Source organism: Pinus tabuliformis, chromosome Q, assembly GCF_031772625.1.
Source record: "Pinus tabuliformis cultivar Carrire ecotype Pingquan chromosome Q, CPIR1, whole genome shotgun sequence".
NCBI classification, from domain to species: Eukaryota; Viridiplantae; Streptophyta; class Pinopsida; order Pinales; family Pinaceae; genus Pinus; species Pinus tabuliformis.
In genome coordinates, this window is record NC_142296.1 from 33,777,307 (window position 1) to 33,802,940 (window position 25,634).

Consider the following 25,634-nt stretch of genomic DNA (forward strand, 5'->3'; position numbering starts at 1 on the left):
TCTGATCGGTATACCCAGGTCTCCTACAATAATATCCATACCGAGGAACCCTCTGCCCCCCCAGGCAGAGAGAGACCTACATTTCCTTGGGTTTATACCAATGAGTAATCCACCTGAACGACCACAAGCATCCAGACCATGCAGAATCCATCCCGGAAGCAAAGCATGAAGACATCTCACCGCCACTTCAGAAGTGCATAAGGTTTCTTGAAGAAAAATTATATCGCATCTAGAAACATGAAGGAGTCTTTTCAGAGCCAGACGCTTTTTGGGGTTGGCTAATCCCCTGCAGTTGAAGGAGAGCCAGATCATGGGTCACCACAGGACATGGGCTCAATAGCTCTAAGTGCCCGTTCAATAGTAGCTTGTCTCCCCATGGCGACATCAGCGACCGCATTTAACTTAGCCGAGGAGATATGGGAGGGTCTGCCGCGCTTCTGTTTACGATGGCGCCCGGGGGAAGAGCCCAGCCCTAAAATACGGGGCCGAGCTCGAGGTCTCAGATGATAAGGATGAGAGCCAGAAACATCCGGCGAAGATGGGATGTCAGGACCTCCCAGAATCAGATTGTGCGAGGGAGGGGTGGTAGATATGGTGGGCGGAGGGGGGGCAATGGTGCAGAGTATGGAAGGGATAGGCACAAATTCAGATTGAGTTGCATGTATAGTAGTATGAACAATAGATTGCAAATCAATAGAGTAAGATTTAGTGAGAGGGGAGATGGAGTCATTACCCGTTCGAGTAGGTGCAGTCTCGGCCGGTTTAGTTGCCTTCACAGCGGTCTTCGAGCGAGTTCGCGGCGGTCCAGGTGCAGCCGAGTCCTTACTGCGAGCAGATTTTGTAGCGCTGACTCCCTTCTTCATGGAAGGGTTCTCCTGTAGATTCTGAGTTCCTTCCGTAGGTATGGTCTCACCAACATTTTGATTCACCGTGGCCTGTTGACGGGGTCCCTTGGCGTCCTCAGAAACCACCCTTGAAATCAGTGGGCAATCCTTGTAGAGGTGCCCAACTTTGTGGCACCTCCGGCAGCGGTATGGAACGCCCTCGTAATCCAGAGGCTGCTTGCGCGATACATGATTATGGTGCAGGGTGATCTTTTCCACCAGTCCGGGCCTGATATCCATATGGACTAGAATTCGCGCCATAGTCCTAGTACCTGACTTCTCGTATGACCTGTCGTGTTCCAGGTAAGTGCCAAGTGTGTCCCCAATTTTTTTGAAGGTATACTGATTCCAGAATTGCCATGGTAGCCCAGGAAGGCGAACCCAAATGGGTCCTTCCCCCAATTGTTCTCGTTCTGGGTCGAACAGGGGATCCCACCTCTTGAGTAAGACCGGGGCGAGCTCGATGTGCCAATATTGGGTAAGGACCCACTGTGTGTATTCGGGCCGCTGAAAATGCAAGGCAAACCAGCCTCTTGTAAGCACCATAATCTCAGGTAGTTCCTTGAAGAAAGACCCCCAAATCTCATCCACCCAAAGCTTTAGTCGTTCCGCTGTGTAAGTTCGGCCCCTGACCCGTCCCACCAGAACTTTCTTTGCGGCGTCCATAACATCCGGGAGCGGAGCTTCAGGCCCCAAATTGATGTTGTAGTCAGGATCAATGGACCGGAGGCAGCGGCCTTTGGTCACCTTCTCAGAGCGTTTACCAAAAGGGAAGCCCTTCAGCAAATTGCGACACGGGTCAGATCAGAGGTAGTAGTTTTAAAGAAGCACGCGGAAGAATAACTCAAGAGAAGAGTCATGCAGAAAAAGTGAAACAAGCCAAAGTGAAATGCGTAACTGCGAAGGTTAGGAGTCTACGGTGTCTTGATCGGGGTTGAAGCACCGTACTAAATACTAGCCGTCGATCTAAATTTCAACCGCTTACGTCACAGTCAACAGTGAGGGTTAGGCCTGTTTGGTAACCTGTGTGTTAGTTGAAGGGCCGCAGACCATTGGATCACTACTGATGCTGACCGTTAGATTAATATCGCATCGCATCGTTCATGAGTGAATGAACCCTGGCCGGGAGAAATTGTGATATGCGATGTGCGATGATCGGGCAAACCATCAACTGTCAGATTAATGATGAGATCAACGGTGGAGAATTAATCTGATAAGTTTTGTGCAAAAAGGGAAAGTCAAAGTGGGAGGATTGTTGTTCAACCGCTGTTCAATTGCTGAGCAGAACCGAGGAGTTTATGGACGCGGTTTTAAATCTATTTGAGGTCCGGTCATATGCATTCAGGTGGGACCGACGTTAGTTGGTGGATTATGTGTTAAAGCGCTATTTGGTGATTGGTCGGGTTTTTGTTTAAAACCACCAATGTAAACACTTTTAATTTGTATAGTTGGGCCATAACCCACTGGTTTACGTAAGGTGATTATGAAATCCAGGGAAATTGCCTTTAGGCAGTTTTTCCTGTGTCACTCAGGGGCATTTACGCTGTCAAAATCACTCATAGATTTCTCTTGGCGTGGGCCACACCAACCCTTAGTATAATTGGATTTTTGCCCATGGAGTTTTGAATTGGTGACCTTTACACCATGGAGTGCCTTAACATGACATACCTGTTGATCTACATCCTATGGGCATAATAATTTTATAGATTATTATCCCTGTTGCAAGGCAGGTGATAATGCATTGTGTTTTTAGTAAACCATATTAGTTTGGGTTTTGACTAAAATTTATTTCACATTTCCTATAATGAAATATTACACATCAAAATTTATTATTTTTTTACAATATTTTATTTTTTTTCATAGATTTGATTGACTATCATCTTATTCATCTTATTGTGTAATCATAACAAAAGTATAAGGGTTACATAATTTTGCATGCTGGAAATTTATGGCTTCTGCAGGGCACAAGTCACATCCTCCAGCTAATTGAAGCAGAGCCAACAAATACGTTATTAATACTAACGCATGACATCTTTCCCGACACCTTTCTTTACAAGAGCCGGGGCATCTCCATTACTCTCATAGCCACAACTCATGTTTGCAGTTGTGAGTTCATAAATAAACCATTGGACCATTTATTGTTTAACATACTAACACGCATTTGCAGGCCTTGTTCAGTCATACATATGTCATAGCAGGGTATTGCAGACAATATGAAATGACAAATAAAGTAAGAAAGCTTGAGTACTTATTGTAAGCAAGGCTTAGTGTGCTTGTGCCCTGCTTCTTCAATGCATGTTTGCAAGCCTCACATATCTGAAATGCCTACGACGAGTTATAAAAAAAATCACTACATCCCATGCTCAGGGTTATATGATTATATACATAGAGGATCGAAACCCATACTTGATTATATACACAGAGGATTACAACGAGATATAAAAAAAAATCACTACATCCTAGTCTATGTGTTTTTTAGCCAATTTTATGTCTTTTCTAGTCTTTTTGACATTATCATGTCTTCGACATCATTTCTTAGCTAATGTCAATTTAAGCTGGTAGTTGAGATACTTCACAACAAGAAATAACTAAACCATGGGAGATCATGGCCATTGAATTACACACCATTTCGTAGCTAATGTCAATTTACGTTGGTAGTTGAGATATTTCACAATGAGAAATAGGTAAATGATGAAATTATTACACCTAGTTATCAATTATATTGCTTGAAAAATTTGTGGAGAGTGTTCGATGTGTTTAACATTTTATCTACCGGAGATTTAGTTGAGTTATTATGCAGTGTATGATATCAATTTATTGGTATAATATGAATGTCATGGTTGAGTAAGATTGCACTTATAGGACTTTACGATCGTTGTGTGCATTTTGAGGAAGATTACACAATGGATCCAGTTGTTTCTCCTTGCAAGTTTGATGAGTGAATCCGTTTGATTGGTGGTTACCACTGCCTACCTTTTAACAATGAAATTCTAGAATCCCAATTCAAGATATTCCCTTAGTAATTAATAATTTTGATACCAATAAGCTAATTTTGAGTTTCCATATAATAATAATAATAATAATAATAATAATAATAATAATAATAATAATAATAATAATAATAATAATACGTAGTTCAAATATATATATATATATATATATATTTTATTAATTTATATTTGATTTTATTAAAATATATTATATTAATAAAAATATAAGAGTGGACAAGAATAAATGTGCATAAATTCATATTTCAATAAACAAAATTGACAATAAAGTTGTTCATATTTACAAATAATGTATAATTACAATTAAAAAAATATTTCAATTTATCAATCAATAAAATCTAAATTGACAAAATTCTAAACCTTAACATTAACTTAAATTCAATATTTTAACTTTAAGTAAGCAATATTTAGACTAAGCAAAATATCTACTATGTAACACTTATTAAAATAAAAAAAATAAAACTAATTAAAATAAAAAATTCTAAACCTTAACCCTAACTTAAATTCAATATTTTTACTTTAATTCGACAATATTTAACCTAAATAAAATATCTACTATACCCTAAGGGAAAAAAATAATTTGCCTAAAATATTCCATATAAAAAAAAAGTTAACAATATTTTTGGGAAAATATCATTGAACATTTTTTGGGAACAATTTACAGATGAGAGTACAAGTTTGGATCTAAGATGCATTTGAATGAAAGCTCTTTTCATCTGCTTGACGCTGTGGCCCACGCATTTTGGCAGACGTATTATTTGAGGGGATAAGGCATTGGAGGGAGGGGTGATGGACATTTGAAGACCTTACATTCTCCATACCATATTATAGCCACAAAGACAAGGTCATAAAATGGCCTATGAGATGATGGATACACCTTTAATATATATATCTCCCGCTTTCCTCGCTTGGCGTAATTGCACTGGCAATGGCGATGTCATCTGCAAATTGCGTTTCCTCTCATAGTTTCACCGCGGCGGCTTCTTCATCATCATGTACATACGCCCCTCCATTACATTCAAAAAAAGCTAGAGGCCGAGCCGGTTTGCCCATTTGCAATGGATTCAGAGTCAAATCTTCTTCCACTTCTTTCTCTGGTTATGAAAAATCTCTACATAAGCCCACAAGGAAGGCACATCCAAGAGGAGTTGTTTGCGAAGCCCAGGAAACAGCAACTGAAGGTACTGCTCGTCCCACTGCTGGCTTTTTGACTTTTCTGTTACTGAGCCAAGGGAGGCTGATGTGATAATATTTACTGTTTTATGTCTAGCTCTTTTGAGAGCTATGGGCAATTCCCTATGGCTGCTTATGATAAACGATGGGTCGATTCTCACTGTGCCATTGATCTAAATTAGTTTAACAAACTGCAAAATATTGAAAGCTGATAGATTAGAGGATTGGGTCAGCTTTAGGTTTGATTTCACCTAACAAATTAATTTCAGAAAAACAATGTATCAACTGACACATACCCATCTAAACCCTGGTCTGGTATCAATCGCGAGGTTGTCTGTACGGAATTCCTATAGTGGATAGGTTGGCCATGTGTCTGAACTCTAATATATGTCTTCGAGCTTCGGAACCTCTAGCCGTATATAAAACTCTCCTTAGAGGGGGTTGTGCTAATGCACCCGTCCGCCTTGTCTAACTACGTTTTGGAGTTTTTCTCGGAATTTAGTTAAGTTTAAAATTGGGTTTTTGACCATTAATACAGATTCAACACTTTGGAAAACTCTCAGACACTATAGAAAGTTAACAACTCAAGCTACTTGTGATTCCAACCAATTTAACCCATCTCTATCAAATTCTAAGTTAATTAGACGGAAAATATGCTAGAAAGAACTCAAATAATTTGAAAAAGTTCACAACTCAATCTACTTGTGATTCCAATCAATTTAACTCATCTCTATCAAATTCTAAGGTAATTAGACGGAAAATATGCTAGAAAGAACTCTAATAATTTGAAAGTTCACAAGTTCACAACTCAAGCTCCTTGTGAGTCCAACCAATTTAACCCTATCTCTACCAAATTCTAAGGTAATTAGACTGGAAAATATGCTAGAAAGAACTCAAAAACGAATATTAGATATACTACACTGTACCGCCGAGACCAGGTTGTTGTTACCAACAAACCTGAAGGGTTGATCAAACCAACTACCCAATGTGGACTGCCGAACAGTACCTTGAATTCCAGTATTTGATGTATTGGCCATTTGTTTGAACTCAGCGTACACGTCCTCAAGCTTTTGCACTTCTCGAGGTGCACATCAAAATCGGGTTATGAACCGTCTGTGCTACTACCCATATTCAATGCACCCAAAGCATAGTCTAGATCCAGTGCACCGTTACATGTACACACACTTTGACACAAACACAAAGTGTTGATGGATCCTCGGACAGCTCCGGGGCTGTTGAAGGGCCTGCTCCTTTCACAGCAAATATCTTGAATTCAAAAATTTGATATATTAGTGTACATATTGAATGTGCCCAGTGCACTGTCTAGACAATGCACCATTGTGGACACAGTTTACACACAGGCACAAATTGTCGATGGATCCTTCATCCCACCAGGACTATACAGCGCCTAGAGAATCTTACCTAACAACAGGAAATGGCCCACTTCAGGCAAACTGTTTTATGTTATCTGGCTTAAAATTTTCAGGTGCTGAAGAGTAGCCATAGTAGCCTGTTTCAGTTGAAAATTGAAATATTATTTTAACAGGGGAAAGATAAACTGTTTTGTGTTACCTGCTTGAAATTTTTGAGACAAACTGGTTCATCATTATATATTATCTGCCTCAAACCTTTTAGGTTCTGAAGTGCTTCAGTTAAAAATTGAAATTTCATGCCAACATTGCAAAGACCATGTATCAACATTCTCGATCCCTCTTCCACAATGCAGCTCTGGAGGTCAATGATTCAACCTGGCCGAAGCTGGTCTTGCAGAGCGACATTCCCGTGCTTGTAGACTTTTGGGCTCCATGGTGTGGACCTTGTCGGATGATTGCACCTCTAATAGATGAACTTGCAAAGCAATATGCAGGGAAGATCACGTGCTTGAAACTTAACACTGATGAAAGTCCTAACATTGCCACTGAATATGGTATCCGGAGCATTCCAACTGTTATGGTTTTCAAGAATGGAGAGAAGAAAGACACAGTAATTGGAGCGGTACCTAAGACTACATTAATAGCAACTGTTGAAAAATACCTGGACCGCCGGTAGAAGAATAGAGTTTTCTGATATGAATTTCCAGGTATGGTCCTTGACTGAACGTTTTGGGATACTGTTGATTTGCTCACTGGAACAACAGTTTAAACTCGGTTATATTTTGAATAGAATGCACTAGATATGGGTTGAAGTGAAGTTCTTTAGAAATTCTATTTGTGAAAGTTGTAAATGTTCAATCAATTGAGACTCATGAACTAATCTTCTTCATCAGTATATCTCAAAAATACATTGTTTACAAGGCATAATATCGTCTGATTATTAGTGCTGAAGTTAACTAGCTGAAGTCTATGGCTGCAACTACTGCTTGTCAACTGTGAGCATCGTAAATGTTCAATCAATTGAGACACATGCACTAATCTTCTTCATCAGTATATCTCAAAAATACATTGTTTACAAGGCATTATATCGTCTGGTTATTAGTGCTGAAGTTAACTAGCTGAAGTCTATGGCTGCAACTGCTTGTCAACTGCGAGCATTTTTTGGGATTTTCTGCTGTTCACTCGTGGGGGACATTCCCTTGTTCTCATCTCAACTCACTTCCTATTTTTTTCATTAGAAAAAGGTTTTTACTTTTAATAGACTCTTGTTTCTGAAAGCACCAAATACAACGAGAAATCTATAGTAAGCTTTCAAAGACAAGGAAGTTCCCAGATTCATCCATTTCCACTAATTTTGACTTTCCTAAATCTATAAATTCATTTAGAACTGAAATCGAAATCTTAGTGCACATTATTAAAAATCACATGAATTAAGTATTTGAAATCGACACAAAACCCAGCACAACATATCTCTGATTTTTCTGTGTCAGGTGCCAAGATGTCTCTGGATGCCAGTTTCCTCGTGTATTCTTCCCATCTGCAATTGGTGGCTTCTTTTCTTCGATGAAAACCAGGTTTGACCCTTGTAATCACTGCCCACGGGAATTTTCTAACAGTGGTGATTTTTCTGCTTGAGTTTCTCCTCCTCCTCTTCTGCTTTATCCAAATTCTTGCTGGTGAAAGAAGAGCAAATATGTTCCAGAATTGCAGTTACTCTTCTTGCTGTTGGGTGTTCTGCTCATCCTGCTCATACAGGTTCTCACTCAACTGACACAGAGAATGGTAGTTTCTCTTGGCTGACATCCTATTGCATCTTCACGGCTAGGAATCTAGTTCAAACAAGCTTACCCTTTGGCCCTGGTGGGACATCCAGCTACTGAACCAATCCTGAGAATTTAATGTGTTATTCTGCTACTCTGCCCCTGCTGAAGTTGGTGCTTTATTGAGGGTAGACTTTTCTCCCTGGTTCTGCCATTTTTGGAAGACACTTTGCTTTTGAAGGGAAGATTAAGATGCAAAGGTGGCAAGTTTGGTTCTTCCCCTGATCATGAACACAACCCAGCATTCACTCCACATAGTGGGTTGGCTGAGGTGTCGAATGCCTCGGGACCTCGGAACCTGCACTATTGATTCCTAGGAGAGTCGCACCTCCAGATCTCTCCTCTGGAAGAGTGAGTGGGGGATGGTGCTATAATCATGGTAAAATAAATAGCTTCTGACCTTCTTATATCTGAGGTTGGATGTGACACAACGTTGATGAGGGTTCCTTTGGGTCAAGAAACCTTGCTCAATATGTTTCTAATTGTCTTTTTCAACCATATCTGGATTTCTATATACAAATTGGTTTTTCGTGGTGGAAACAGACACTTCTCCCTGGTTCTGCCATTTTTGGAAGACACTCTACTCCAGAGGGAAGGATTGAGATGTGAAGGGGACAGTCTTGATTCTTACCCCCAATTATGAACAGAAATCAGCATTTACTCTCCCTGGGGGAGGATGTGGCTTAGTTTCGAATGTCGCTCACCATTGATTCCTAGGATGGTTTACTTCCAAATCTCGCCCCTATAGGAAGAATGAATTGGGGATGGTGCCTTAATCATGGTGAAATAAATAGCCTCTGACCTTCAGAAATTATGAAGGTGGGCAGTGATCTGTAAACTGCCATGGATATTTTACTGGAACAGTTCATTACAACAGATCTGATAAAGTTTTTGAAATCTTACTACTAATTTTTCCTTAAATTCTAGTTTCTTTAGTTAGCTGGTTTTCTGCTTAATTAATTAAATTAGCTGAAATGTGAGAAATAGAAAATTGAAAGAAATACACACACCATCTATGCTAGAAACAAAGATTTGCTTTGGGAAACCCTTATGGGAAAAAACCCAGCTAGAAGGCGAGGCTGCTTTGCTCTAATTTTTCTCTACTATAGAAAACTTGCAAGTACAAGTGAAGAGGTACTTTCTATGGTGTTACCTAAGACCCGTGTCATGCATAGCTGCTATTTTCTCAACTATGGAACAAATTACAATAGCAAAGAATGGAACTCCTACTCCTCCTTGTGGCCTGGTATATAACATAGCTGGATAGCCAACTAAAGGTAATGTTTGACTCCTTCAACCGTCAACTAGAGTTATGGGTTTGAACCTTCTAGAGTCTTCTTCAATGTCCACATGTGGCTAGCCCCCATATGCATGAGTGATGGGGTTGACATAGCACAGAATCTTACCATGATGGTCAAACATGATGGGTCAACTTGTGGGAGGCACAACTTTTGCATACAAACTCTGATTGACACGGTCACGCTATTCTTACATCATTGCAAATGTATTTGAATGTATAACAATGTCTCGGGGTCTAACGCTGAGAGTGGGACAGTTTTGATCCAATTTTTTTTCGTTAAATGCCTCAAAATGGCTCTGGAAGGTTTTAGATCCCAATTTTCTGAACTGGGACCTGCAGGTAAAAATGACCCTATATATTAATTCCTCCAAATTTTCCACTATGAAAGCATCAAGATAGATGATAAATAATATAATGATCCAATCTGGATGATACCTCCCCGTTTAGGGAGGCTTTTGGTCTCCAAAGGCTTTACTCAATGAGGTGAGCTAAATTTTTCTTTGCCTTCTCCTTGGAGTATCTTTTAGCCTTGTCTAGAAGTTGTCCTTTCAATCCAATTTGCCAAAGGTCATGTTGCCCCTATCTTGCTGTTTTGGACTTCTTTTGCAAAATTGTATCTTTTGTAAACTTTGCTTGAGCATTTGGTGCTAAGTCTTTTTTGGAAGGTAGGACCTACTCCTCTTCTTGAATCAACATGGAAGGCTCACAGAGTTTGAGATTTTCCACATTCACCACAAGGTAAATGCACATGTATGGGGGTACATTGAGTTTGTAAGCATTATCTCCCACCTTATCCAATATTTTGAAAGGGCCATACCGCAAAGCCTTGATCTTCTTATTAGCATCGTGTAGATGTCCCTTGTTCAATTGTAGCCATACTCTGTCTGCCACTATGAATTACTTCTTTGGTTTGTGTTGATCATGCCTTGTCTTGTATTTTCCTTGCGACTTCTTTAGCATCTCTTGTACTTGCAAATGCGTTTGCTTAATCTTCTGTTGTAGCGGCTACAACCACCCTCCAAAATTTTGCCTTAGCCTGTTTTGGAGCCTCCTTACCAACCTTTCACAGCACTTTGTCTTGCTTCGTCAAGTACTCAAGCTTCAGTGTTTTCCTTGCACAAAGGCAGCCTGTCGATCACAGTTGATCCATTCCTCTCATAGGCTGTTCATCCGGACTTAGTCCAACTGCAGGCTGAGCAACTTCCCCTTGAAAATTGCGCATTTCTGGAGGGCAACCAACCTTCCCTCCAAAAATTGCGCAAGCCTCTCTAGCAGCCTGCTGGGCTCCAAGATTGCGCAATCCTGCCAGCGAACACTCCTAATAGGATTTGCGCAATTTTCCCCAGCAGGGCTGCTCAGCCAAGGATTTGCGCAAATCTGGGCAGTAGTCAGCTGCTTTGCCCAGAAATTGCGTAAATCTCCTAGGCAACCAGCCCAACTCCCAGCCAGAAATGTGCATTTTCTCCCAGCAGTCGAGTAGTCGCTTGCATGTGCAGCCGAGTTGATTGGTTCCCTTCGGGATCGAGCAAAATAGACTTGCATGCATTGGTTGCTTCTCCCAAGGCAACATGCAAAGGCATCCCTTGTTTAAGGGATCTATGTTTAGCAATTGAAAGTTACATGCAAGGATCATTTCAGAAACCTCACACCAAGTGTCGTTTTCCCTAGATTTGTGGCATGCGCGTCACAACCTCGATGTTATCAAAACTTATCAACCGGACACTGCAGAGCTCATTCCTCACATCAATCTTATAGCTCTGACATCCCACATCACATTTAAGAGCAGTTGGCACATTCAACTCAACTATTTTGGGGTAAGCTCGTTTCCCATGCCTTGTGTTGCATTTCTGTTGCTTTTGGGGTTTTCACTTGTATGAGTATTGTCTGCTTGATTTCTTTGAACGCTTGCTGTCATTTACATGTATACTAGCTTGTTCTAGCTCTGTTTCAGTTTTCATTGCTATCTCATAGCTGTCGCATGCATGAAATTGTTTTGCACGGACATTCACCCAACCGGCGAACTGCCTCACCCACATGCATGTTTAATAGTTCGCTGAATCTTTCATTCATGTTTTGCATGCATTGTTAATCACTTCTGCTATCACTTAGTGTCGCCATGCATTCACTATCTTACTTGCTTTCAGTTGCTCGTCGGCGAGTCGGGCCAACCTTGGCTTGGGCTCTGCCTTCACCAAGGCTGCATTGCGCAATCTGGGAAAGGAAAGTTCACCTTCCTCCCCAGATTTGCGCATTCATGCCCAGCACTGGCCTCCAGGACTGTTTTTCGCATTTATGGAGGACAGTGGCTACTTGGCCCAAGAAATTGCGCAAATCAATCCCTAGGCCAGCAGTCCTTCCCAGCTGGAATTGCGCATTGCGCAATCCCAGCAGCCAGCTGCCTGACTGGACTGTGCATTGCGCAGTTCCAACAGTCAGTCAATCTCCCAGTAGCCCAGATTGTGCCTTGTGCAGTCTCGATAGTCAGTCTCCCGACCTCTGAGCCGAAATTGCAGAACCTTCATAATCAATCACACAGGTATGTTGTAAGTCAGTTCTCAAGTTCATTTTGGTTTTCGACTGACAGATTGCTTGCCATGAGTGTTGCCATGTCTCCAGGGATTTTAGATGTTCATCTGCCTCTTAGCAGTGCAGGTACAATGGTTTCCAAGAGAGCAGAGTCGAAGACATCGTCCAAAGCACACCTGGAGATGCAATGGATCAAATGTCTAAGAGCTTGCCTTCTCACGAAGATATCAAGTTGTTCGTAGACAAGGACATCAAGATATGAAAACAAAAGCATCACAACAAGCAGCATCATGAACAACAGTTGAAGGCAGCGTACCGAATGCAGCGGATGCGATGGAGGCAAGAGGAATGTTGTTGACAACACAGTGGCGGAACAAAGTTGCAAGCTCAAGCAGACCCATCGATGATGAAAGTAGCTTTGGAGACTCAGACTATGAGGTGACGGCGCGACATGAGGATCACGCGAAGACAAGGAATGGATCAAAGAAGGAGTTGCATGTGCGGAAGCATCAACTCAAAGAAGAACATGACGCTGCACAGAAAGGCGAATGAGTTGCAACAGGAACAAGAACAACAATGGACGCAACATACACTCACGGATGAAACTGCGCCCATACAAGTTAAAGATCCATCCCAGCCGCTGACACAGAACGAACATGGTGAGCAGTGTTGTTGATCACAGGCAAGGGATTCAGCAACGTGCATGTCATTGTGCGCTCGTATGCAATCCAACCCATTCAACACACTCACCAAGGCGAAGGCAAGAAGCAAGTCCAACTGGAGCTGAACATGTACTTCGGCAAGTTGATGCGCATGATCACCAACAAACACTTGAAGATCAACATAGACACTATGCATTAGTGTGTTGCCGGTTCAATCGTACCCAAGAAGACCATGCGCATGTTAGCAAACGAGTTGGATGAAGGGGCCGAACCAATGCACCGGTTGCAATGGAGGCAAGAGTTCGCTTCAGCAAGATGTCACCATGAGGTGCATGCACATCATCACGAACGACCAAGCTTGGCATCAGTTCACCACCTTCACCATCACAAGCATGTCAAAGAGTTGGTCTCATCACAACGAACTGAGTGTCAGTGATGTCTTGCAAGGCTTGCTCAAGCCATGTTGTCTCACATGAGTACATGCGCATTGTAATGTCGAGTCATGTCAAGTGTAAGTCAAGTGTTAATGGTTGGATGAAATAGTCATAGAGTAGGTGAAGAGTCATGAGGGTAGTTGAACTGTCACAAAGGGGAATGTCAAGGGTCACCCCACCCTTTGCTATAAATAGTCCCTCAGAACACATTGTAAAGGCTTTTGGTTAGCCAAGCTTCTATTAAGACTATCTTGAAGAAAGCTTGGACAGTATTGTAACGCGCCTTGGCTTCTCCACTGCACAGAGCTAGTACATCTCTTTGGAGGAATAGGCGGATGTGGCTGTAATGTTTCACTGATGGGGCTAGCAGGTTTACATGGATGTATTGTATGGTTGGAACTTACACTTTATATAATACGAGCCAACACATTTTCATGCATATGTTGTTATTGTAGTTGGACTACTTCGGTTGGCTTAATGATATATGTTGTTTAACTTACGTATTTGTGTATGAACTGATTCACATGCAATTATATGAATCTTGTTGCAAATGTGTTGTATATGCTGTTAATGTTGTCACCGCTTGTGTCGATTGCTTTGCCGGACACCAGACAAACCTTTCACATGAACCTTGCTGTAACAACCATTGCACTCGTTCAGACTGATCCGTGAGTGTTGTACATGTTATCTTACCTTGTATGTTGTGACTACCGCATCCAAGTGGACTGCTCTGCCGGAAGCTGTGTATGTCCTTTTGTGTTTTGTGTTCCTAGTCGAGTTGGGACTGATCCCTTTCAACCTGGAACTCACCTTCACCCTTATCTCCCCCCTTGTGTTAGAACCTCTCATACATCTTCCTTGACTCGCTGCAGTAGTCACACCCTTGCTACTGACAGAGTTATCTTACTTTGCCTTTGTGCGACATCGCGGTCAAGCCATTACCTTATGACCCACTGTTGGGACTCCTACACCAAACAGTTTGAGGTCTAATTGGGACTTCTTACCGAGGAGATCCCCTTGACATGTTGGCGGGTCTAGCACTGTCAACATCTTCTTAATAAATTTTTTCTGCTCTTAATGCATCCCCTAGGAGATCCTCCCTCACTCCTTATTGTACATATGCAACTTCCAGAGGTGAAGGTGGCAAATATTCAAAAAAGTTTCAAATTGGGACTTACTAGTAGAAGTGTGGATTGCTTTGTTATAAGAGTGCTGTATCTAGACTAGATTTTCATTCGAAGTCTTGAGATGCTTATGGTTGTAATTTCTTAAAAGTTGCACCAAAATCCTGCTGACTACTTTTGTTTGCCCATCTATCTGTTGATGGAATGCTGTAGACCTCTTTAACTTCGTGCCCATATTTTCCCACAACATAGTCCAAAATGCATTAAGAAATTTGGTGTCCCCATATGAAATGATGCTCCTTGGTATCCCAAAGTGCACCTATATTTGTTTGAAGAACAAGTTTGTTGCTTTTTTCCCTTTGATTGTATTTTTACAGGTATGAGAATGCACATCTTGCTGATCTTGTCATCTACCACAAATAGCTAATGATATCCCTCTTTGGTAGTTGGTAAACCTCCCACAAAATCCATTGAAATATTTTTCCAAGAATGAGTGGGTACAAGTAAGGGATGGTATAGACCTTGCTTCCTGTTACTAGACTTCTTGATATCATATAACAAAGATTACATCCTTTAATGAACCTTGCAAAATCTATTTGCATTTTGGATTATTCCACACACCTTTGTAAATTGGCAATTGTTTTCCCAATACCCAAATTCCCTACAACCTTAGAGGTGTGGTCCTAGGGAATGAACTTGAACAGAGAATATAACAGAATCTAGAAGAAATAAACAAAAGAGTAATCATGCTCCAAGATGATGGGTAGTGTCTAAAGACATTGTTACAACTCTTAAACATAGTGCATTGTGATTATAACATCACAATGTATGGTAGTAAGATAATTCATCACCACAAGATTGATATGATTCAGTTCTTATTTGACCCATAGGGTCCTTTATTTATAGTGTCTAAATGTAAACAACTCCCTTGGATTGTGGAAGAGTCGATCCATAAATGGGCTTCAATAGTTCTAATCATTTCTGTGAAATTCTCTCTATTTCATTGGCTAGTTGACTTGTCTAGTCAATTCATCTTTCGTCGGCTTGTCAACTTCCCAAGTTGACCTGATTGTTTAGTTGATTGTACAATCAACTACTTTGTTGGTCTACCACTTGATTGTAGGCGATCTTGATTGACTGTCTCTCATTAGCCGATCCTTTATTGGTTGATCCTTCAATTGGCTTTCTCCAAAAGATCTAGAGGTGTGATGAACTGATAAGACCTTAGGTTCCAACACCCCTCCATTAGCACCTTGCTTTGGAGGTTCAGGAGGTGAAATCATGTCTCGAGGATACTCCCTTCTACCCCAATAATTGCAGCTTCCTGAAGCCCAGACATGCCATGTAGCTTAACAAACTTAGCTTTAGCCAATGGCTTCATAAAGATATCAATATTATGATCATCTATCTTGCAATATAGAAGGGTAACAACCTTTTCTTGAACCAATTGTCTCTAACTAGTGAGCATGAAGTTCGACATGCTTCATCCTACTCTGTGCGACATGATTGTCAACAACCTAAATTGCACTTTGTTTGTCACAATAAATAGCAGTTGAGTCCTCAACAAGAAACCCAAGCTCTCCCAAGAGTTAACGAAGCCAACCTGCCTCTGTTCCTACATTAACAACTTAACGATATTCAACTCTAGTAGTAGATAGAGAGATTGCACATTATTTCTTACCTAACCAAATCATCAGTTCAACATTAAGGTGAAACATATAGCCATAATGATTTTTTTGTCATTATCATTGCTTTCCCAGTTAGAGTCGGTGGGGCCAACTAACAAATCTGAACATTAACTGTATTTGATACTAAAATGAGAGGTACCCTTAATGTAACAAACACTTCTTTTTGTAGCTTTCTTGTGGCTTTCTTGCAGATCTTGCATAAACCGAGAAACCACACTAACAACAAAAGAAATATCAGGTTCACTGTGAGTTAAATAAGGCTATTGTCTAGCTACTGATAAAAGGTGGCATCGATTTTTTGTGTTTGACATTTTTTTGTCAACTTCACACTCTACTGAAAAGGTATAGCACATGGCTTACAACCGTCCATCTTAAATTTTTTCAACAAGTCCAATGCATATTTTGATTAAGAGAGAAAAATACCATTGTATAATGGTAAAACTTGAAGGCTAAGGTCAGACATGTCAAAGATGTTAGCAAGTCCACTGTTCAATCGAAAATGTTCAATGTATTTACTAGTGATAATCAAAAGATAAGATGTCAACGAGTCGACTCTTCAATCAAAGAACTTGTTCAATGTTATTACCAATGATAATCAAGTCATCAACATACAATAATAATCAAAGTATCACCATTACAGTGTAATACATAAAGACTATGATCAGATTCATAATGTTTGAACCCAAGGTTGAGAAAGAATTGATCAGTTTTACCATACTAAGCTCGAGAAGATTGCTTCAAAACATAAAATGACTTTTTCCATGGGCATGCAAGATTTGAATCTGTCACAAAACTATGGGGTTGCTCCATCAATATTTCTTTGGATAAGTCACCATGAAGGAAGACACTCTTAACATCCATTTGATGAATATGTCATCCAAAAAAAAGCAACAAGGGATAGGATTACTTGAACATAATTCATCTTTGTGATAGGGGCAAAGGTTTCATTGTCGTTGATGCCTTCTTTCTGTGAAAAGTCTTTTGCAACCAAGTGAGCTTTACGACGCTCAATAACTCCTTCAAAATTGAATTTGGTCTTATATGCCCATCGACATTTCATGACATTCTTTCCTTGTGGTCAAGGAACTAAGTCTCTAGTGTGATTCTTCAAAAGAGAATCGAGTTCAACCTACATAGCTTGTTCCCGTTTAGGTTATCCTTGTACATCAACATAGGACTTTTGTTAATTTTAGTTAACAATGGTATGTTCTATGCTTAACACAGTTACTTCAATGTTCCTTTAGCAGCCCAATGCCAATTTCCAATTTAGTTTTCCAATAACAATCACATTAACCATAAATCACATTGATAGTAACTGTAGATAGAACATAAAATAAAATGCAGAAGACAAGCCAAGACAAGAGGACACGAGATTTGGCGGATCCCTGGCAAAAACCTCAATGTGAGCAAAACCCTTTGATCGATTCTTCTTATTATTATATCAAATGTTTAGCAGAGAGGGAGAGATTACAAAAAGTCAAAGTTGACTTGCCAAATCAAAGTCAAAACAACCCTGTAAAATCTGCAGTCAATTGCAGTCAAATTCAACCCTAACCAGAAAGTCAAAGATGGTCAATGCAACAGAAAAACTTCCCCTTTGAATCTCGGTCAAAGCCAGTCAAACTCGACCTCTTTAGCTGGTCAAATAGCAGTCAAAATTGTTCACAAAACAACAATCAAACTTGGTCAACTGAAGCGGTCAAACAGGCCTGCAGTCAACACAGGTCAAAGTGATAAGAATTTCTCGGTTTTTGTGTCAATTTGTATGACTTGCCAAAAACGATTTTTTCCCACAAAAATCACAGTCAAATGTTGAATCAAAGTGTTTGGTCAAATCCCTGCAATAGTCCTGAAATTCGGCCCTGCAATTTGCCCAGAAAATCGTCCTCGCCACACGTGTGAGAGAGAAGATCTGTCCAATAGCTCTATGAACCAATGAGAGGAGAAAGAAGAAAAAGTGTGTGTGATGATGCCAAATGAGGTGAGAGGTCACTTATATTTATACAAGTCGTTGAGGGTGAAGTGACATGTCTCTTGGGCTTCATGAGCCTACATGATGATGTGGTCTACGTGATCAAATTGCATATGTGTGGGCATAAATTCAAAAACACACTTCTGCTTGTCCAAATTAGATGATCTTTAGATAAATTTTGGTCATCTCGAAAAAAGGAATTCAATGCAATCATCATCTCCATCAAATGAGTTGTCTAAAGTAGAATTTGGCCCTAGTTGTCAATTTCAACACTCCCTCTCAACGAGGGAGAATTCCACCTGCCAATCCATCCATCAGCATCGATCATCATGCTATCCTGTCGTCATGTACCATCTTTGTATCTCATCTCATCTCTGCTTTGCTAAACATTGATATGAATAATGAGGAAGAATCGATCGAGAGCGAGTCACAAGACCTTACCACTCTCCATTGACAAAAGTCAGCCCAGAGGTAGAACCTCAATTAGACATGATCCCCAATCAAGTTGTTGGCATCCTAGACATAGGGAGTACGACAGTACACGATGCATCCATCGGTAGTACTATGGTACCTATCCACTTTACCCATCTCATTGGCCAGATGAGAGGTACTTCCCATGAGTCTCAGACTACATGGGTAGGATGTATGCTGGGGCATCCGCAGGAGAAGGTGAACCACTCATCCTGCTCATATGCCATAGGAGAAGGTGAACCACTCATCCTATGCATATATCATCAATCGTAGGGGAAGGTGAACCACTCACCCTACACACATGTGTCATTAATCGTAGGGGAAGGTGAACCACTCACTCTACACACATGTCAACCATCATGGGGTATCATAGGAGAAGGTGAACCACTCACCCTGTACACAACGCGCCAATAGGGAAGGTGAACTGCTCACCCTATGGTCGCTTATAGCTCGAAGAAGTACCCCAAGCCCCCAGGAGCTCCCAGAGCTCAATGTTCAACTCAAGCGGGACCCTCATGGGAGGGTCTTTCCGCGACTCCAAGTCTCTCTCAGAATGCTAAGAATTTGACCTTCCTTAAGGGCTTAGTGAGGATGTCTGCGACCTGCTCATCAATTTTGATGTGTTGGAGGCTTGGAGCCTTATTGCTCCCCTCTGTACCATATCCCGAATAAAGTGGTCACTGATATCAATGTGCTTGGAGCGGTCGTGGAACATGAGATTCTCTGAAAGGCGAATCCCACTTTGGTTGTCGCAGAAGATCACGATGGTATCCAACACGTGCTCAAATAGCTCACTAAAGAGCTTCCTTAACCAAACAGCCTCATAAGAGGGCATACTAGCTGTAATGTATTCGACCTCGACGGTGCTTAGAGCAACCTATTTCTACTTTTTGCTCATCCAAGAAATTGAAGCAAACCTCAATGAGAAGCAACATCTAGACATGCTTTTTTGATCCACCACACTGCCAGCCCAGTCAGCATCTAGTATATCTATGTAGCCTCAAATTCCTGGCAATGTATCTCAATCTATAGTTGCTTGTGCCACGAATATATCTCAATAGATTCTTAGTAGCAATCCAATGTGTGCGATGAGGCTCGAAAATAAATTGACTTAACGTATTCAACACAAAGCATATGTCCGAACGAGAGTTTACCAAGAACATCAGGGTACTCACAAGTTGTCTATATTCAGAAGCGTTTGCCAATTCGGGCTTAGTAGAACTACCACATAGCTTCTTGAAGTTGAGTTCCATCAGAGTAGACACATACTTGCAATCCACCATCCCACATCTCTCGAGCAACTTCACAATGTATTTTCCTTGAGAAAGTAAAATCTTACTTGGCTTTTGCCAGACCTTTAGGCCTAGGAAGTAGTGCATCAGTCCCAGGTCCTCATCTCGAACTCGGAAGCCAACTCTCTCTTGCATTGATAAACAAGAGGGCCTGCACCTGTCAGAAAGAGATCATCTACATAAAAGACCAAAATGAGAGGCATGTCCTTTTCAACCTTGAAGTATAGGTTAGGATCAACATCGCTCTTGGTAAATTCCAGCTTCATAAGGTAGCTATCAATCCTTTCATACCAAGTGCTACATAGATTCTTGTATGCTTGATTTTTTAAATTTTAAATAATTGGAAATACAATATAATTTATATGTATATTAAATATTTTTATTAATATCACTGGATGAATGCCTTTACATGGCCATGGCAGTTCTCCTTATATAGGAGTTCATTGGCCATACCAGCGTAGAGAGGCATGTCTTTTGACTAATGCCTCTTCAAACTTAATTAAGTAGCTTAGTGTTAATCTATATCTAAATTATTAATTTGTTAATATTCTAATACTTTATTATTTAATTTAACCCTATATATAGTTATGAATATTTAATTCATAACACCAAGCCCTAGGGGCTTGCTTAAACCCATAGATGGCTTTCTTCAACCTGCATATGCGTGTCCTTCGATCTTGTAGACTTGTACTTCGAACCCCTGAGATTGTTTCAAGTAGACTTCCTCCTTAAGCGAGCCATGCAAGAAAGCAATTTTAATGTCCATTTGGTGTAGGCTCCATCCTTGAGTGGCAGCAAGATCAATAATAGGTCGGATAGTGGCATATTGGGCAACCGGTGCAAATATCTCGTCATAGTCCACTCCTTCCTTTTGAGAGAAGCCTCGTGCAATGAACCTGGCCTTATACTTTTCAGCACTCCCGTAAGCTCCATGTTTTATTTTGTAAATCCATTTAGAGGTGACCACAGACTTGTCCTTGGGTTTAGGCACCACGTTCCAGACATCATTCTTCATGATAGATTCATATTCCTCATTCATCGCATCCTTCCAGACTTAGTGATTTATGACTTCTTTGAACGAACATGGCTCAGTTTGAATAATAGTACTCATAGCATCTAAGTACCCTTGATACTTGTTTGGCTTCTTACTTTCACGAAATGTCTCCCTTGGAGCAGTGTGTCTTTCAGCATCTTCGAGTGTCTTTGAGCCACAAAGGTCTTTTCCTTGAGGTAGAGGGATCACTAGGAGGTGGATCAATGGGATTCATCGGGCCTTCAACATCGAGCATAGGCTCATTTGTCGGAGGATCATCTCGCTTTTCTACAACATCATCATTATCCTTCCTTGGAATGGGGAGATCTCTGGCTTTCCCAAGGGTAGTGTCTTCATCGAAGGTGACATCATGGCTTATTTCCACATCTCTTTGACCAGGCACATAGATTCTATATGCCTTTGAACTTTCACTATAGCCAAAAGATATACCTTGTAGGGTGATTTAATTGTATGCTAAATCCTTGTCATTTAATTTGTCAACCCGGGGGTTTCGTAAACTTAGAAGCAAACCAAAATATATGGGACCTCAGATGAAACTGTTGTAGGAAGTTTGTTTAGAATGGAAATGCATATTACAAATCTAAACTATTTTGAAAAGAAAAGATTCAGATCTATTTTATGAAAGCATATAAATGATTGGTCAATGAGATTAGTCTATTTTAGAAGATGGAGAAGAGGCTCTTGTTCAAGAGTCTTGGTTGTCCTTCCACATTCCTTCTATAATAACATTGCCAAACATCTAAGAAAGCATGATGAAATGTAACTATGAAAGCATATAAGAAAGTGAATCTTGATTCCGTCCAGTCCTAGTTCACGGAGAAGAGGCTCTTTTCTAAGAGTCCTAGTTGTCCTTCCACATCCAAAATAATTACTGAAAGGAGATCAATCTTCACACAACAAAACATGGCGATAACATGAATTCATACTGAAATTATCTTCAAGTATTTACAACAAAGAAATAAGATGAACATTCAGAATTAAAACTAGTATATTCACAACTATGAACATTACTCTACAACAAAGTGTACTTAGCTTGGTATTGGGATCCTTCCATTCCTAAATGAGCACACATGAACAACTATCACTCCTTAAGAGTCAAGCAACATTCATAACTCATAATTGCAAGAAAACGATATTATTCATGTTGAATGAACAATCATAAAATTGATGCTAATGAATAACTGATAACTGTACTTCTTCTTTGAAGGATGCTCCTCTTATTTATACATGAATTAAGGATATCTACTCAATGAATGTAGATCCCTTAAATATCTACTAGATCCATACTTGTCTCAACTTATCCCTAAATATTAGATACAAATCCCACGACACATCATGTTAGGGTCCCACCCTAACCCCCTTATTTATGTCATGGGGATCACGTCATAGTCAAGAGTCAATAAAGCCCATATTAATATTTGTAAGTGGTTCCCACCCTAACCCCCTTATTTATGTCATGGGGATCACGTCATAGTCAAGAGTCAGTAAAGCCCATATTAATATTTGTAAGTGGTTAACCCGCAATTAATGACGGGACCACAGTTAGTTGCAAATGGGCCGTAGTATTAGATAGATGGTATTAATAAAACCCACGGTATTGGCCCGTGGTATTGCATGTATGAGTCATATATAAAGGATAGAGACTCCCTACGAGGAGCATCGTGTCTTATTTGGTAATCGAGCTCTGCTCTATTGGAGGTTGCCCCCTCGAAGAGGCTTGCGAACATTGCTCTTGAATAATAAAATCTTCGCATATTCTGTGTTCTGGGTATCTTTTCTTCGCATATTCTGTGTTCTGGGTATCTTTTCTTCCCATATTCTGTATCTGGGTATTATTTTGCAGGTTAAGAGCATAACACATCAAGATCTCCATGATCTTTCTCCTTGGAATATGGTTCACCTCTTGAGTTGAAATTCGAATTTGATTTTGGGAGGCCACATAAAGGTGCCTTGGAATCTTCCAAATGACCTACACATGTCATCAAACTCAAGCCATTTTTAGGTATAAGCAAATACATGCTATTTTTCTAACTTTTAATCATAAATTCACTCTAAATACATGAACTTAATAACTTTGGAAAATGTAAATGTGAACTCATGTAGTAATGATAATGTACGTTCATGTAATGATAATGTGATGGAATGAGGTGACAAAATGAGGATAAAGGTGAAAAATAGAGTGAAAGTGAATGTTAATTTGGCGGCTCAACATACCTTTCTTCCTAGATGCTTTGAATTTGTTTATTTTCTCTTTAGGTACATGAAAATACACGGGACAACCAAATATTCTAAATGAGAAACATCAGGTTTCTTACTAGTGAAAACTTCCTCGGGTGTCTTGAAATCCAATGCTTGATGTGGGCACCTATTTTGAACATACACGGTAGTGTCAGAAGCTTCTCCCCATAAGAATTTGGGTAGACCTTGATCATGGAGCATGGCACAGGTGGCTTCCATGATTGTTCGATTCTTCCTTTCAACAATTCCATTTTTCTCAGGAGTGTATGGAACAATTGTCTCCCTCTTAATGCCAGTCTCTCTGCAAAAGTCATTGAATTCATTTGATTCATATTCGGTTCCATTGTCGGTCCTCAATATTTCGATCTTCTTCCTTATTTGATTTTCTACGAAGGCTTTGAAAGGACAGAACCATTTGAACACTTCATCCTTCTTCTTCAAGAAATAGATCCATGTTTTGTGAGAAAAGTCATCCACAAAAATTGCGTAGTATAAGTATCCTCCCAATGATGTTACGGGCAACATACCAGATAGGTTAGAATGGACCAATTAAAGAATATCGGTAGTTTGGCTTTCACTTGAAGGGAATGGTCCCCTTGTAAGTTTCCCAGCTGCACAACCCTGACAAACTCCTTCATGGTTCATGTTGAACTCGAGCATACTTGTGACTATCTTTGTAATGAAGGTGGGCAAATCTCCAGTGCCATAATTCAGATTGAAGAAGTATTGCAAGTCAAGGCTCCCAAAGGACTTCCTCCAACTTGATAGAGACCATCAACCCTAAATCCAAGTGCAAATGCATCTTTAGGGTTTCTTTGCCAAATACATACCTTTCCATCAATGAATGCTACCTTGAAGCCTTTATCTTCCATCGCATAAATAAACACCAGATTTTTCTTCAAATTAGACACATAAAATACTTCTTGTAGATGAATGGTTTGACCTTGATTTAAGTGAAGAGTGACAATACCTATCCCTTTCACAGGGTAGGTGGCATTATCTCCAAGTATGATCTCCAAATTAATCTTCTTTTCAATCAAATTTGAGAGGGAGTCTTTGTATCCAATGACGTGCCTTGAGGCTCCACTATCAATCAACTAATGATCCAAAGTATTTGGAGGAGAGGCAGTTGATAGAGCAGAAATATGATAAAACTCATTTTGTTTTTCTACAACATTACTTTCCTCATACCTGGAATTTCTCATCCTTTTGGGAGGTCAACCATTTCCATATTGAGCAGCGAGAGCATTCCTTTTTCCTTTATTATTGAACCTGTTGTTTCTTTGATTGCCATTGCCTTTGAAATTGTTGTTGTTGTCGTCGTCATCCCTTAGAGAATTCTTCTTGTGAGGACACTCTCTAGCATAGTGGCTGAACTTGTTGCAATTGTAGCACCTTCCTTTCCTTCCTTCTTTGAATCCTTGCTTGAAACTTTGACCCTGTTTTCCTTGGACCAACATTATTTTTCTTCTTTGCACGAGCAGAGAAAACAATAGGTTCATTTCCATTTGAAGGCTTGTCTCTTTCCATCATCCTCGCTCTTCTTGAGTGCATCTAGCCAATAATTTATCGAAACTAGGAATCTTGTCATCGTTGAGAATGGTGGTGTTAAACACATCCCATTCTCTTGAAAGACCTCCAAGTGCAATGAGAGTGAGCTCCCTGTCAGCGATAACTTCTCCAATAGATAGTAGGTCATTCTTGATTTGATTTATTCTCATAAAGTAGGATTTGGTAGACTCCCCTCTATCCATCTTGATTCTTGATGTCCTTCAACTTGTTTTTAAGAAAGATGTTTGATTTGCATTGTTTACTTTGAACATCCCAACCAGCTTATCATACATCTCCTTAGATGTTCCCAAATTAGAAATATAGGCAACCAAATGCTTTTGAATGGAGTCTATGATAATTCTTTTAGCTTTGACCTCACCTTTCTTGTACTTCATCTTTGTAGCAGCTAGTGCATTTGAAGGAGGCTCCACCACTTTTCCCTGCACATAGTCCATGGCATCATGCTCTTCCAAAGTCAAATCCAAAGTCATCTTCCATGCATGATAGTTAGATTTGTCCTTGAGCTTATCCTCAGATTTGAAGTAAGATGTAGAAGCCATTGAGGCTTGTCCTGAACCAACAAATCTCTCTTAGTGATTGCTTTACTCTCTCTTGGTTGGGTTTTGTCTTCACTTGGGCTCTGATACCATGTTAATTTTAGTTAACAATGGTATGTTCTATGGTTAGCACAATTACTTCAATATTCCTTTAGCATCCTTATGACAATTTCCAATAGCTATCACATTAACCATAAATCACATTGACAGTAACTGTAGATAGAACATAAAATATGTCAGACCAGGCAGTAACGCCACCAAATCAATTCTTTTTATTCCTTCAGGTTGGTCTTTATTATATACATGAGGGAGAGACTGTTCACTTCATCTCCTGATGACTGTTCATATTCTTTATTATTTATTTACACTACATTCACCCAATCCTAATGATTAGGTGTCAACATTCCCCCCTTAATCTGAAGGGATGTTGGTGAGTCCAAGCATCATTCTGAATCGTTCAAGCTTTTCTCTTCCAAGCGCTTTGGTGAAGATGTCTACAATTTGCTC

At 40.1% G+C, this 25,634-nt stretch overlaps 1 protein-coding gene across 1 annotated transcript in view; it reads left to right on the top strand.

The window, feature by feature from the left end:
* The first annotated feature begins 4,773 nt into the window (after nt 1-4,773).
* The window catches only part of LOC149218137 (uncharacterized), a 77,375-nt gene continuing 56,514 nt past the window's right edge, over nt 4,774-25,634 (top strand). The window contains exons 1-2 of the mRNA XM_089383826.1: nt 4,774-5,073; nt 6,792-7,145. Coding sequence (XP_089239952.1) covers nt 4,821-5,073; nt 6,792-7,114 — 576 coding nt within the window. The 5' untranslated portion in view covers nt 4,774-4,820 and the 3' untranslated portion in view covers nt 7,115-7,145. The remainder of the gene's footprint in view (nt 5,074-6,791; nt 7,146-25,634) is intronic.